This window comes from Erpetoichthys calabaricus, chromosome 12, assembly GCF_900747795.2.
Source record: "Erpetoichthys calabaricus chromosome 12, fErpCal1.3, whole genome shotgun sequence".
Lineage (NCBI taxonomy): Eukaryota > Metazoa > Chordata > Cladistia > Polypteriformes > Polypteridae > Erpetoichthys > Erpetoichthys calabaricus.
The window spans coordinates 29726437-29742128 of record NC_041405.2 but is presented as its reverse complement, the minus strand read 5'-3'; the positions used below and the strand labels follow the sequence as shown (position 1 = coordinate 29742128).

General features: G+C 39.5%; 1 protein-coding gene across 4 annotated transcripts in view; it reads right to left on the bottom strand.

Moving 5' to 3' along the window:
- Positions 1-13425, bottom strand: part of LOC114662021 (myoglobin) — a 213702-nt gene extending 200277 nt beyond the window's left edge. Inside the window, exons 1-3 of one of the 4 annotated variants that reach the window (XM_028815294.2) lie at positions 13246-13416; positions 11950-12169; positions 11054-11218 (exon numbers count right to left, since the gene is read on the bottom strand). In XM_028815294.2, coding sequence (XP_028671127.2) covers positions 11069-11218; positions 11950-12169; positions 13246-13340 — 465 coding nt within the window. In that variant the 5' untranslated portion in view covers positions 13341-13416 and the 3' untranslated portion in view covers positions 11054-11068. Of the gene's footprint in view, positions 1-11053; positions 11219-11949; positions 12170-13245 lie in introns of those variants that run through there. The other 3 variants (XM_051934862.1, XM_051934860.1, XM_051934857.1) reach the window with 3 other exon arrangements.
- Between the last annotated feature and the right edge of the window lie 2267 nt (positions 13426-15692).

Here is a 15692-nt window from a genome sequence, read left to right as displayed (position 1 = left end):
GTGTCTGTTTGTGCAGCTTTGCAGTGTAGCAATGGGGATTAAAGGTCATCACTAAAATTATAATGATGACTGCATGTCACCTTGTTATTGTTTCCTTTTTTAAAAAAATTGTGTGTTTGCAATTCAGGTTTGAGCTTTTCCCAGTTAAGACTAAGCATTGCATGCCAGTGAAGAGGTTCAAAACTTCCAGAACCATTGAAAGAAAGAAAGAAAGAAAGAAAGAAAGAAAGAAAGAAAGAAAGAAAGAAAGAAAGAAAGAAAGAAAGCAGGAATACATTATTCACAGGATATTATGCTGCATCTTGATTTTCACCCTCCGGTGAGGAGGACCGCACTAAACGTGAATACACCATGAAGGAAGTCAGTTTTCTCTTTCTCTTCAATAAAGATTTGCCAGTGTGCTGCTCCTGCTTTACAGAGTCACAGAGACTTGGTGTGGAACAAACAGGAATTTAGAAAATCATTTTCTAAATTGTTTGCTGACCTCACAACGATCACCAAACACCCTGCTGCGCAGTAACTGATGTTCTACCAGACCTGTAGTGTGCAGTTCAAGCCGTCCAGTAGTCTTTATCTTAACATGTTATTGTGGCTCGTCCATTGTCACTTCAAAGCCATTTGCATCAAGAACTTGAGGTGATGCAGTTTCAGTTTTGGTCATTCATAGTCAGTAGATTTTCCTCACGCGTGGTGGTTGGTGGCAATCAGTTGGCTTAGCATTTTACTACTTGATAATGCAGATCTTTGGTCCTCAAATAAAAGGAAGTTAAAGGGGTTTGAAATCCAGCAATATAACAATAACGCTAAATATGAATTTTGAACATGTACACAGCTATGTTGCAAACGTGATTTAAATTTGATTCATTGCAATTTTAGTATCACCAGCCCACCTAACCTGCATGTCTTTGGACTGTGGGAAGAAACTGGAGCAGACAGAGGGGGAACATTTAAACTCTGTGCGGGACAGACCTGAGACACGGACCCTGCTCTCCTTACTACGAGGCACCAGCACTACCACTGCCCCACTGTGCCACCATTAGTTTCTACAGTATGTGTGTCCTGAAACCTTCTCATGTTTTTGATTTTTTTTGTGTGGGTCTCCATGAAGAGTGTCACCTGCACATCAATGTTAAAGGACCACCTGGAGCCCTTTAAAGGCAGGATGGGAACTGAAGTCCATTGTGGACCAGATATGATATCCAATGGAGTTTGTGTCATTGTTTGGAGTTCACTTTTTTCGTCTAGTAGGTGGGCTGCATTGTGGTGGGAATTCAAAATGACAAAATATGTAAAACTCACAGTATGGATAGGGTACTGAAGTTATTTTACTTGTGATGAGTTAACTGAACAATTTCTAGTATCAAAAACATTTAGTAACCACTGAATTAATCTGTTCAATAAGGCATCTGTTGTATGTATCCAAAGAAAGAAAATGAAATGCCAGGTCAAAAATGGTGATCTATTGAATGTGATCAAAAAATTAATGAAAGAGTGTGATAGAAATCAAACATGTTAATTAATTTAAGAAACGTATCCTCTACCAGGGCAAGTTTGATAAACCCTTTCTGAGTGAATAATCAGGCAGGGGAAATGTTGTCCATCTGTGTCCTTTAATCCTCATGCTGAAGATGGAGCACTCATCACAGCAGTTTGTAACAACATGGTGACAATGATCACAAAATACAAGTAAAGGGTGATATTTATAGACAACTGTATTTTCATAACAGTGCTGAATTAATGCTTACTTATTTACTCTGATAGGTAAAAAGACATGAGGTGATTTATCATAAAGCACAACAAGCATAAAATAAATGTCTTTCTCCATCCTTGCCCTGTTCTTCATGATCTCTTGAGATTCACCTCTTATTCGGTTATGAAAACTGCATAAATGCCAACTAGCAACTCTTACAAGGTGTATGAGAGAACATTACGTCAGCCACTGTCCTGAACCGTCACCCCGGGACAGTCTGCTTGTTTACTTGACCATTTCAGCAGTCTCTTTATGACATTCCTGAAAACAAATAGTGATATATTTCAATGTGCACTGCAAACCAAAATACTTATCTCTAGTTGCCTCTAAATTTTTCTCTCACACTCCCCCCCTATAGGGCTTATTACAGTCCCACTAATAAACTCTGAGGTTGATCTAATGTTCCTACTTTAACTCTGTCTAGACATTTCATAACTACTTGATTCAAATCTTTCTTGAAAGACACTGCTGTAGAAAAATAGATATTGGGGTGTGATTCTGATTCCAAAGGAAAGAAGAATTCATGTACCTGGTATTATCAAAGAACTGGATAAAATTAAAGTTAGAGTGTTCATTTCAAGAAGGATAAAGAAAAAACAGTCAGAGCTGCCAACAAGAAACAAGGAAAGTGAATTTGGAATGACAGTTTTGCAGAATAAAAGTGTGACAAAATCCCATGTAGTCCAATACCCCAAAGCCAAAGGATATTAATATCTGAAACTCTTTGATAAGATGCCATCTACAATTAGAAACCTACAATGATCTCTCAGTGTCAACGGCCACCAGAAGAGTTGTCAGCAGCAGGGACCCATGATCTTTGTCACTTGAGTATGTTGTCCAATTGTCAATTCCTCGATGGTGTGGTCCACGGCTGGATCTCCTCTCTGGTATGGCTTGTTTCCCCATTGCATTTGGACAATTCTTTCATTTGTAGACCTTTGCTGCAGCTCAAACCCTGGGTTCAAATTTAAACTCTGTCATCATCAATGTGCTAGGAAAAGCAGCTTTTACCTGCTAGTGTAAAGAAATTGAGAGTTTTGCTCATTGTTAGTCAGTATTGCAATACTTCATTTGTAATTGCTAAAAGATGCTTAAGGACCCCAAAATAATATCACAGGAGGTGTTAGGCCTGTTAGGTTAGGGGTGTCCCTTATCAACAGTAATGCTAACAGCAAAACAGATGGTCATCTTTTCTCTCATTGTCTATCAGCCAATTTGTTTTTTAAGATGGTCAAAGTGAAATCTGAAGGTGGGAAGCACAAAGTACATGTTTCCAGCCATGTGATCCATTGGAAAATTATTTGTCCAAAGTTAAATGCAGTCCATCATGCTAACTATACTGCAGTGCTATACATATGTACATGGTTAATTTAATTTGGTATTATGAAGTAATACAACATATGAACCAACTGATCAATTACTTTTCACTTTTGCACATGATTTTCACATCAGTTTAAAATCAATAGATAACCATATTGCATTTTAATTCATGTTCACAGATTGTATGTTACAGCTAATAGAATAGAAAATGTATTGCAGTTCCTTAGCAGCTCCTCTAAGTGGGTTGAATTTTGATTGAAGAAAACGCATCAATCACGACAAACCTGAATGTAATCACATGATACTGATTATGATATCACTGATATGTGAACAGCCTTACGCTTGCATTTATTTTGTCTGCTTCAATTTCTGGCCTAACTGGCCCACGTATTCTTTGGGTATCTTTATGATTTTGAGCAATATCTTTGAATTCTGCACGTGTTTGACATGCCATTTTATTTTACTTAGAAACAAACACACCTTTTTAGAATTTTAAATTCTCTCTTTAATTAAATAAGCAATCACTGTCATATTTTGTAGATTAAGCACGTGGTTAAAGCACAATATTTGAAAACAAAACACCATGATATCACACGTGCACAGTCCCCAGATTGTAAGTTTAGCTTCATAAACACAGAATATCTGATTGTCTGTTTTAAACAAAATTGATGTATAAAATGTTAAACATTTGAGAATTATTTTTAAATAAATTGGAACTCCAAAATGAAACAAGAAATGTGGATGTCCAGTAATTCTAGTTCAGGTTAGCAATCGTAACCTTCAGTCTTTCACAACATAATATTTTTTTACGTTTATTTTGCACAGGTCTTATTAATGTAGTGTGAGGGATCCACTTCATCCTCCATTCAAGTGCAACATCCCCCTAAATGATGCAACAGCACCCATTTTCTGCCAGTACTCTCTACACACATTAGCTGTTAGGTGGTGAAGAGGTGAGAGATAGCCAGTTAGAGACAGGGGATGATTAGTAAGGCTCTCCAAATTGATAGATGTTTCAAGTCTTTTCCCTCCTTGGTTTATCAGGATATCAGCATGGTGAGGTTATTTTTGATGGCATAGAATATTCCAATTCTCACAGTCCCATTTCTCTGACATTGTAGAATCCACTTTTGTTTTTACCTCCAGCTACTGTTAGTCCTAAGGAGATGTAGGGTTACTATTTTCCTTTTCCTTCTCCTTACAGCCTTTTCATTTATCTTGTTCCCTCTAACATTAAAAAGCCAATTTCTGCTCCTCACACTACCTCGACCAATACAGCTTACAGAAATATGAAATTATATTTATGTTTTTAAACTTGACCCTCACCCACCCTGTATCGAGGAGAACTTCTTTCAACTTCTCCCATTAGTGGTTGTCACAACGGACCATCTCATTCCATATCTTGCTGTCCTGAACATCTTGCTCTGTCACACCCATCAGCTTCATGTCCTCTCTCACCACATCCATAATCCTTCTCTTAGGCCTTCGTCTTTTCCTCTTCCCTGGCAGCTCTATCCTTAATATCCTTTTACCCAATATACCCAGCATCTCTCCTCTGCACATGTCCAAACCAAAGCAATCGTGACGCTCTGACTGTCTCCAAACCGTCCAACCTTAGCTGACCGTCTAATGTTACAATTTCTAATCTTGTCTTTCCTTATCACACCCAAAAAAAATATTAATATCTTTAACTCTGATACCTCCAGCTGTGTCACCTGGTTTTTGGTCAATGCCACTGTCTCCAATCCATCATAGCTGGTTTAAGTACCATGTTGTAGACATTCCCTTTAACTCTTGCTGATACCCATCTGTCACAAATTACTCCTGACACTCTTCTTCACCCATTCCACCCTGTCTGCACTCTCTTTGTCATCTCTCTTCCACAATCCCCCTTAACCCTGTACTGTTGATCCCATGAAGTCATCCACCTCCTCAATTTGCTTTTTACTCTTGCTGCAAATCACAATCTCATCAGCAAACATCATAGTACATGGAGACTCCTGTCTAGTCTCGTCGTACAACCTGTCCGTCACCATTGAAAATAAGAAAGGACTCGGAGCCAATCCAAGAAGTAATCTCACCTCCATGATGAATGCATCTATCACTCTTACTGTAGACTTCACCACTGTCACACTTCCCTCGTACATATCCTGTAACACTTACATACTTCTATGCCACTCCCGACTTCTTCACACAATACCACAACTGCTCTCAAGGCACCCTGCCGTACACTTTCTCCATGTCTCCATGACGACGTAATGCAACTCCTTCTGGCCTTCGCTATACTTTTCCAACAACACTCTCAGAGCAAACATCACATCTGTGGTGCTCTTTCCTGGCATGAAACCACACTGCTGCTCACTAATCATCACCTCCCTTCTTAACCTAGCTTCCATTACTCTTTCTCATAACTTTATACTGTGGTTCATCAGTTTTATCCCCCACTAATTATTACAGCTCTGCACATCCCCCTTACTCTTAAATATCGGCACCAGTACACTTATGTTCCACTCCTCAGACATCCTCTCACTTTCCAATATTCCATTAAATCATCTGGTTAAAAACTCCACTATCATTTCTCCTGAACACCTCCATGCTTCCACAGAAATTTCATCTGTACCAACAGCCTTTCCATTCTTCATCCTCTTCATAGCTTTCCTGACATCCTTGCTAATCCGTTGCACTTCCTGATTGACTATCTCCATATCATCCATTCTTCAGTCTCACTCTCATTCTCTTCATTCATCATCATCATCATTTCAAAATGCTCTATCTGCTCAACACATACTCCTTGTAGGCGAGTACGTTTCCATCTTTATTCTTTATCACCCTAACCTGCTGCACATCTTTCTTAGCTCGGTTCCTCTGCATAGCCAATCAGTCCAACCTCGCAAACAACTCTTCATATGCCTTTTCTTTAGCCTTCGCCATCTCTCTTTTCCTTACGCTCTTGTCTACTTTCTGCATATCTCTGACTTTCCCACTTCTTCACCAATGTCTTCCTCTGTATATTATCCTGTACTTCCCCATTCCACCACCAGGTTTCCTTTTCCTCCTTCCTCTTTGCAGATATCATGCCAACCATCCTTCTTGCAGTCACCTTTACTTCTTCTGCTGTATTTGTCCAGCTATCTGGCAAGTCTTCACTGCCACCCAGTGCCCGTGTTACCTCCTCCCTGAGCTTAATCTTTCCATCTTCCTTTTTCATCTTCCACCATTTCATCCTTGGCTCTGCCCTCACTCTCCTTTTCTTGATCTCCAACATCCATCCTAGAGACCACCAACCTGTGCTGCCTTCAGTCTGAAATGCTGCAGTTGAGACAAATGAAAATAACCCAACATAGTCAAGAGAAAGTTAATGTTACTCATTCAAGCAGCTTTATCATCAGTATGAAGTCCAACGGTCTCATGTATAAATGGGCGTACGCGTACATATGCTAATATTGCAATGTATGAAAAGTAAACTTGGAGTAAAGCCACACACATTCTCATGCCAGCTCAATCCATTGCATAAGTAAAATATCGGCTCGGTTTTGCAAACTGGTGGCACACAGCGGCAAAGCAGTGCTACTGTTTATTTTTAGATTCACATCCCTCATGTGGCTTTATTAAATACAGTCAAATTAACCGCATATCATTTATTAGTTTAAGGCTTCTGATTGTAAACAACCTGTAACAATTTAATAGTACACAGAATGCCTAAACTCTTCCAAATACCGTAGATGCTTTAGTGTTGTTACTCTCAGTGCACCACTCAGAGTATTTTAACCCACTGTATTTGAGTGCGGAATCACAGTATACAGCAGCGGATCGGAAAACATGACAGATTGTGTCAAGAGTGGATAGAATTATCAGAATACAGCTTCGAGCTCACGCTGCCTCAGCCGTCTATTTGAACTTCTCCCATTCGGCAAACACTTCCAGAACCTTTCTTGTAGGGACCTCACGGTTCAGAAACAGTTTCAACCCAAGAGATATAAACACACTCAATCAGTCCATCAAGTGTTCCTGGTAGAACTGTTTGTACATACAAGTACAATTACCTCACTGCAAACTTGCACTACAGTTGTAATATTGCAGAACCTGAGCCACCCGTGCTTTTATATAGTACATTTTTGTTTTTGATCATATTGTTATTTTACCACTTTATAGAAAAATAACTATGGAGGATTTGCATATTGAATCTCATTTTACCATACAATAACAATAAAGGAACTCAATTTAATTCAATAGAAGACAGCGCGAATTTACTGATGAAGACTGGCTTCTAAGTCGATTTAGATTTCCAGGAGCTTTCTTCTTGGATCTCTTGATATCCATTTTAATATGAAATGCAGTATATACTGTATATTACACTATATACTTTTATTTCATTTAAATAATGTATACTAAATGTGTGGGCACGATGGACAGAGTGTACCTGCCTCCCAGCGTATGCTTACTGTGACTGGTGCGACCCTGAATAGATGGAATGAATTAAACATGTAAAAGAACAAAAAGGTTTGAAGAATCAGTGTTCTAAGCTTACAGATGGCTTGACATTTATTTCACATCTTTTTTTTTTTTTTGTTCAAAAGAACAAGGACGAACAGGGATTGGAAGTTAGTATGTTTAAAAGAGACGGAATTCTGATGGAATAATTTAATTTCATCAAAGGTCATCCAGGGCGCATCTTTCAGGAGGCACGAACAGTCTCCGGTCAGGGCTCCAGCTCTTCGCTACCAGCATGGTCCCATGTTTAATACATGCTTTAATTCCAATCATGAAAATTGTATCAAGTATACATTTTTGTACTTAAATTGTTCACAGAGCTGTAAATATCATGAATATAATGTATCCTGTGTCTTGCCAGCATAGGAGAAGCCCATTTCAGAAGCATGTAGTGATTCACACACACACAGAGCACATTGAACACTCAAAATACAAAGCATTTAAAGTGCTACTTTAGTTACGAAGGAATTTGAGAAACTAGTAAATTAAACTATTTTCAGAATAAGTTTGACAATGTTCTGGTTTAATAACAAAACTACGTGATTAAAGTGGAAATTTCAAGATGAATGTTGACATTAAGCTTTTTTTTTTTTTTTGCTTTTCTCTGTACCCGAACAAGCTTCCATATAACACTCAGATGTTGGGATACAACTCGCCTTTTCAAGGTGTCTTTGATATCTGACCACTATTTCAGGAACCGTGCGACTTTGGGAACTTGAACTCGAGTTTCTCCGACACTCAACTTCCTTTTGTTGTTTATATCACTATTTAAACCTAAGCTTCCCAACAGGTGTGGTACCGCCCACTGGTGGGCACTGAAGAAAACTAAGAGGGCATTTCTGGTGTAAGACATTAAGGGGGAGTTGAGGACCAGCTGCCACCCCCTTGGGCAATACAAGAATGCGCTGAAAAGTTTAATACTAAAAATCAACGTATGTTTCAACCAATTATTTTAAATGTCCATTAAGAATGACCTGTCTATTAAATAGTAGGTATTGCTACATTTACACAAGTCATGCCTTCTCAGATCAAGTCCTTACAAGATTAACGCATGTGCCTAAGACCGAATCTATGCAAGTTTAGACTGGTTTATTGAACATTACTCTAAATACGTGAGAATTTATCAATACTAGATTGTTTTTGGAATTCCTTCAGAGCAAATGTAAACCCAAAATTACAGGAAGGTATCTTCAGATCACATCCAAAAGGAAAACTTACGTGGACCTACTTATAAAAACACTAGGGGTCTTTGCTCATCAAGCCCCCAGACTACACTATGGGCCAGGAACTTCACGTCTCTGGATTTCACTTTCAAACAAATCTCACGGACATGCATCTTCATTGGGAAGAAACACTACTTATCCCTGATGGCAACATGAATTAGACAATCTACAAGTCTCATCATATTTAGCATGGTCTACAATTGAGAAAAGGATTGGTGCCATTTGTCAAACATCACAAAATTACTGTCATCACACTAAGCTCAGCCCTTTTTTTTTTTTTTTAAAAAATAAGTCATACTGAGCACTACACCAATATTGTTAATATCTAAATTTTAACAAAATCTGTCCTTGTTTTTAAATATGTAGTATAGTTCACCCTAAGGGGGCACTATCAAAGCACTCTGAAAAAGTGGGCTCGGACCCCAAAAAAGGTTGGGAACCGATCATTTAAACCAACAAATTATACATTTTTCCTTGCATCCACCTGGTATTGGTCTGAAATCCTATTTTCCCTGTGCTTTTGCCATTGTCTTTTCATACAATGCTGAAAAGGGTCCATTTACAATGATTTGCATTTTCAAAGACGTAATTCTGGGAGGCATTGGGGACTAAGGCAGCAGATGCATACGTTACCTTTTATGGGATTGATGTAGAGGAAGAATGTGGAAGTTGGCGTACGCACATTTAGGGGTCGGGATTTTTTTCTGCATATGCACATTTGTTTTTCTCCATACACCCGGTTTTAGTCGGAATTCTACACACAGCCATGAGACCACAGGTCTGATAAGTCACCAAGGACTATGAACAACAAGGTGTTAGATGAACATGAAGCCTGTAAAAAAGCAAAAGCTAAACAGAAAGGACCCCGTTTTAAGCCATTGCTGAATTCAGCTAAAACTCTAAACTCAAATTCTGACTGGACAAATGGAAACAATTACATTCCAGTTCTCTGCATAAGCAAGCATCAAAAGCACTAAAGACCTTCAGACTAGTGTATATGTATAGATGCAGTACAAAAACCACTTAGTGAATAATGCTTACAATGGTCCTAAAGTTAAAAGGTGGAGCTGCAGTTACAATTTTGTTCACTTTGAAGGCTTTTCATTTAATATTGCGATTTTCAAAAAGTAGTTTTAAAACCTCAAAATCATCCAATGTAGCCTCGAGACAGAAGCCCATGGCAGGTTTTAACTGGACACATCCCGGCTTGTTAAGATGCCTATTTGGAACAGGGGGATTCTTGGTGGAGAGAGTGAACTTTGCATGCAGTAAATCCAATTTACATTAGTAGTTACTGTTTTGTTTAGTAAAAGCCTGCTCTGTAAATATATTATGCTACGGTAATAGTATTGCCGATTTTGGTAATGGTTTGAGACTAAACCAGGGGAAAGAGAACCCTTGGCTTTCAAAAAAGCGGCACCAGCCCACCCCATAGCAGGGGCCTACAATCCATGATGGGGAAGGTTAAACCCCCAACACCCACAGTACATGGGTTTTCAAATTGTAAGGAAAACATGTGCCATGTTCTAACCAGAAGCAGCACCAAAAAAAGTGAAGTCCCAGAGCTGCTCATATCACGATGCAACTCGATTTTCCTAGGATAATCGAATCCAGTAGTATTGCAGAGCTACTATGTAAAGTTGAATCCGTTTACACTACTTGTGCAGTAAATCTTTAGCCAACTGCAATAGAGCAAGCATCTAGTTTGTACTATCTGGATCAAATCTTTATTTGATCCGTTTTCCACCTCAAGAAAAGGTGAGCCAAGCACTCCAAACCCTTCCTGACAGAGGGAAGAACATTAGACATTCCAAGAAATGCCTTGTGCCAGATTACCCACCATAAACCCATATTGCCATCTCATGTTTAGGGTACATCACACTACAGGAAATCAAACCAAATTAGATCAGACCCATGTGAGGAAGTACAACCACCAATATCTTGGTTCAGGAGGACAGTTTTAGTGGCAGAACCATACTATGCTGTAGTTCCCAAACCTAGAAAGGGGCAAAAAGGATCTCATTCAAGATTAAACCCAAGACCTGGTGCAAACCAACCCAAGCCAGTCACACATTGGCTCCAAGTCCAAAATACTGGAGCTACTATATCCTGGTCATGAGGACAGAACCTCCTGCCTGGAGGAGGCAAGGGGTGGTTTCTTAACACCCTAGAGAACACACCTGAAGGATCAAATATTTAGTCAAATAGAAAACCCTGGGCACATCATCCCTTTTGTAGTTTTATTCTTACAGGAATCAAAAAAAAAAAAAAAAAAAAAATCTTATCAAGACAATACATCAAATCCCAGCTCATCATAGCATTCTCCCATTTGAGTTTGAAAGGTCTTCAGCACATTCTTCAGGGCGGTTTGAGCATCAGTGTCAAAGCCTTCAATCTTCTCGGCTACCACTTCAAAAATGACATCACTGATGATCTGTAAAAAAGGAATTACAATTCGTCACTTATAGCCAAGAAACCAATTCAGTACTAAGGATCAGAACTTTGATGTCCTAAAAGCAGTTAGCCATGCACACTAACTGCCAGTCTTAATACATTGAAGGAAACACATTTTCATGCACTATCCAGTAGTTTGTGACCCTCATGATTGAACACTAGCATGGCTGCTCAATTATGGAAGGACCACCAATTACCCAGTTGTGCAACCAAAACCACAAGAAACAACCCTAACTGGACCTATAGAGTGGTCACACAATTAAAGACCATCTGGATGAAAGACTAACAGGAGATAACTCAGACGACATTTTGACTGGACATTGGTACACACCTCAAGCAAACCTTTGAGACTACAGAAACATGCAGATTAGAAGATGTTGACCCAGGTTTACCAGACATTGCACCTCCTGCCTTGTACACAAAAGGGAGGATAGTAAAAATATGCATCTGACTAAAGACCTCTGAAACCTGTTCTTGACTTAAGGGACACTAGGGAATTCAAAGAGGGGTTTTCAAATGTATCCTCAAAAGTATAAAACTACACAGGCATTTGCATTAACAAGGTTACAGAAAAAGGCTTCCAAAAGTCATCCCCATTCTGAAAGGGGATGAGATACATTACACTACAGTCAGAAACCCAACCCTACAACTACTATGTTCTACTAAGCAAGGCAATCAGATCAAGCCTTTCCATCCAGTAAAGAGAAATACCTGAAAGTAGACCCGAGGGATCTTGTGCTGCTTCACATGAGATTCTGCCAGATCCTTCAGAATTTTCTTGTCCTGTCCTCTGTCTTGCAGGAATTCTGTCAGCTTGCAGAGGACAATTCCCCCATGGGCCTGGAGGTCAGGATTGTTCTGCAGCTGCTCTTTGGGAAGGGCAGCAAACTTGGGGAACAGCTTCTGGCTATCTGGTTTGGTCTCAAACAAGCTGGGAATATGAGAAGGTGAAAAGAGTTACAAACCATTGTCTGAATTTAACATGGCTTTTTTTTTTGTTGTCCAACCCACTATATCCCAACACAGGGGTCTGCTGGAGCCAATCTCAGCCAGCAGAAACAAACCCCAGGCATGTGGCCAGCCCACCACAGGGCACACACACCAGGGACAATTTAGGATCACCAATGCACCCAACTGGCATGTCTTTGGGAGAAAACCCACACAGACACAGGAGAACATGCAAACTCCACACAGGGAAGACCAAAGTGAACCCAGGTCTCCTTACTGCAAGGCAGCAGCATACCACTGTGCCAACCAAAAAAAAAATAAAATACACCAAACCCAACCCACACACCTGATAAAGTTCACTAGGACGCAAGTTTCCTCAGACAATACCTGACAAATTGAATTTTCGGAAAGTTCAATGACCAAAGTACAGGTATTCAGAAGAGGGGGAAAAACCAAATCTAATGTATGAACCTATCCAACAGGAACACAGGACCATACCTGCATTACATGCAGTAGTAATCCTATAAAAGTTAAGAACCCATTGGTAGATTACAAGTACTTCTGGAATCTTGATGCCATAGAGGAAACATTCTGAACAGAACGTGCATTTTTATCTGTATTCCAAACAGAAGCTACATTTTATGAAGCCCATGCTTAGTCCAATTCAAAGCTTCAACCGCTGGTTACATTGCTGTTGGAGAATTGGAAGTGTAAACTACACCATTGAACCTCCACACTAAGCATCAAGGACTTTAAGCAACAGTAGAAATAGCCACACAACTAACATTTGTGTTGAGCAATCCACACTTCACCATTAGATCAGTTTATAAGAAAACGTTACATACTGCAATTTTTGTGCATTTAACGATTATACCAAGTCAGCCAAGAAAGAACGATGAAGAGTGAAAGACCAAGAAAGATAGCCACATGGCTTCAAAATTTAAGACTTGAAAGTCAGAAGTGAAAACAAAAAATTTGAAGAAAATAATTCCTTGGGATAACCTGGAAAAAAGAAAATTAATCCCTGCAACAATCTAAAAGCGTAGAATCAAAATTTACCGCTGAAGAACGATCTCCCCATAGCTTTTGGGATCAGCCTTCAAAGGACCCCAGAAACTAAGCACAGCATCATATTCCTCAGAACTAGAACACATCGCGAAAAGACTGGAGAAAACAATCACTGTTACTGAACACCTTCAACCAAACCGCAGATTACTGACTACTGTTACCCCGACTCGCCTCCTCTACTTTATGAACCAACGGCGACTCCGCCCCCTGAGCACGTGCGCCCTTCCTGCTGGAGAAGCCGCTAATTGAAGAGAGACCGTCATTAATGAAAGAAGGTCTCATTACTCTATTTATTTTCAATTATACTGAAAAGAAAAATCAAGACTTACAGAACATTCTTAATAGTTAGCAGAAGGATTTAATGCTTCGTGTTATTTTTCGTATATTATATGCAGCTAAAACCAAACTCTATGTGTAGGAAACCTCATTAGCTGCTATTTTTAATTCCATCTCTATCCCAAACTACAGATGAAGGGTTTCAATTGCAGATCCTTCTTAATTGAACTTTACTTCGCTTTGTCAGCACTCCACACTGTTTATTACAGTATATCCAAATGATTTTATTTTGATTTCAATATTACTTGCGCTTCATTTTTAGCGCAGATTTGCAGCAACTCTAACATATTATCTTGAAAGCAAGAATACCCAAAGTCTGCTTTGGAGATAAATCGCAATTATAAAATCCTCCTCGTTTAGCTGCTTTCACTTGATTGAAATATTTAGGGTTTGGTGCTTTTGAAATGTTGACATCGGTAGTTTCAGATTTTTGTTTCAGTTTCAAATTCAATTAATTATTTTACTTCCAATTGTTTAATTTGCTGGTCTTTTTCTCTTCTTCGTCTCTTCTTCTGCTTTCAGAAATACGCTGTAGTGTGAGATTTACATTTATAAGAAATTTTTGTGTTTTTACCACAGCTTTAAGATTTTAAGTTTCATTTGCCATTTTCTTGTTATTTCAAAACCTGAAACAAGTGGAATTAAAATCTTAATGGTGATAATGATAATAATATAAAACCGATGATAAAAAGACTAAATAATCCCAAAGCCAGTGCAAACAATCTAATAAGATTCACATAGTGAGTTGACTTATTATTAAAATGTTTATAACAATCCTCAGCTTTCATGCAGTGCTCAGTGTAATTACTTATCTAGTAATATATTGCTGCTTGCAGGGTATGAAATTGTGTGTTGTTGGCTGGACTAATTGGCCCTGCAGTGTTCTCTACCTTTGCTGTGTGTGTCTGTTTGTGCAGCTTTGCAGTGTAGCAATGGGGATTAAAGGTCATCACTCAAATTATAATGATGACTGCATGTCACCTTGTTTTTGTTTCCTTTTTTTAAAAAAAAAATGTGTGTTTGCAATCCAGGTTTGAGCTTTTCCCAATTAAGACTAAGCAGTAAAGAGGTTCAAAACTTGCAGAACCATTTGAAGAAAGAAAGAAAGAAAGAAAGAAAGAAAGAAAGAAAGAAAGAAAGAAAGAAAGAAAGAAAGAAAGAAAGAGCAGGAATACATTATTCACTTGACATTATGCTGCATCTTGATTTTCACCCTCCGGTGAGGAGGACCGCACTAAATGTGAATACACCATGAAGGAAGTCAGTTTTCTCTTTCACTTCATTAAAGATTTGCCAGTGTGCTGCTCCTGCTTCACAGAGTCACAGAAACTTGGTGTGGAACAAACAGTAATTTAGAAAATCATTTTCGTTGGTAGGGCGGCACGGTGGCGCAGTGGGTAGCGCTGCTGCCTCGCAGTTGGGAGACCTGGGGATCTGGGTTCACTTCCCGGGTCCTCCCTGCGTGGAGTTTGCATGTTCTCCCCGTGTCTGCTGGGTTTCCTCCGGGCGCTCCCGTTTCCTCCCACAGTCCAAAGACATGCAGGTTAGGTGGATTGGCGATTCTAAATTGGCCCTAGTGTGTGCTTGGTGTGTGGGTGTGTTTGTGTGTGTCCTGCGGTGGGTTGGCACCCTGCCCGGGATTGGTTCCTGCCTTGTGCCCTGTGTTGGCTGGGATTGGCTCCAGCAGACCCCCGTGACCCTGTGTTCGGATTCAGCGGGTTGGAAAATGGATGGATGGATTTTGGTTGGTGGCACTCAGTTGGCTTAGCATTTCACTACTTGATAACGCAGGTCTTTGGTCCTCAAATAAAAGGAAGTTAAAGGGGTTTGAAATCCAGCAATTTAAAGATAAAACTGAATATGAATTTTGAACATGTAGACAGCTATGTTGCAAACGTGATTTAAATTTGATTCATTGCAATTTTAGTATCACCAGTCCACCAAACCTGCATGTCATTGGACTGTGGGAAGAAACTGGAGCAGACAGAGGGAGAACATTTAAACTCTGTGCAGGACAGACCTGAGACACGGACCGTGCCCTCCTTACTACGAGGCACCAGCAATACCACTGGCCCACTGTGCCACCTTTAGTTTCTACAGTA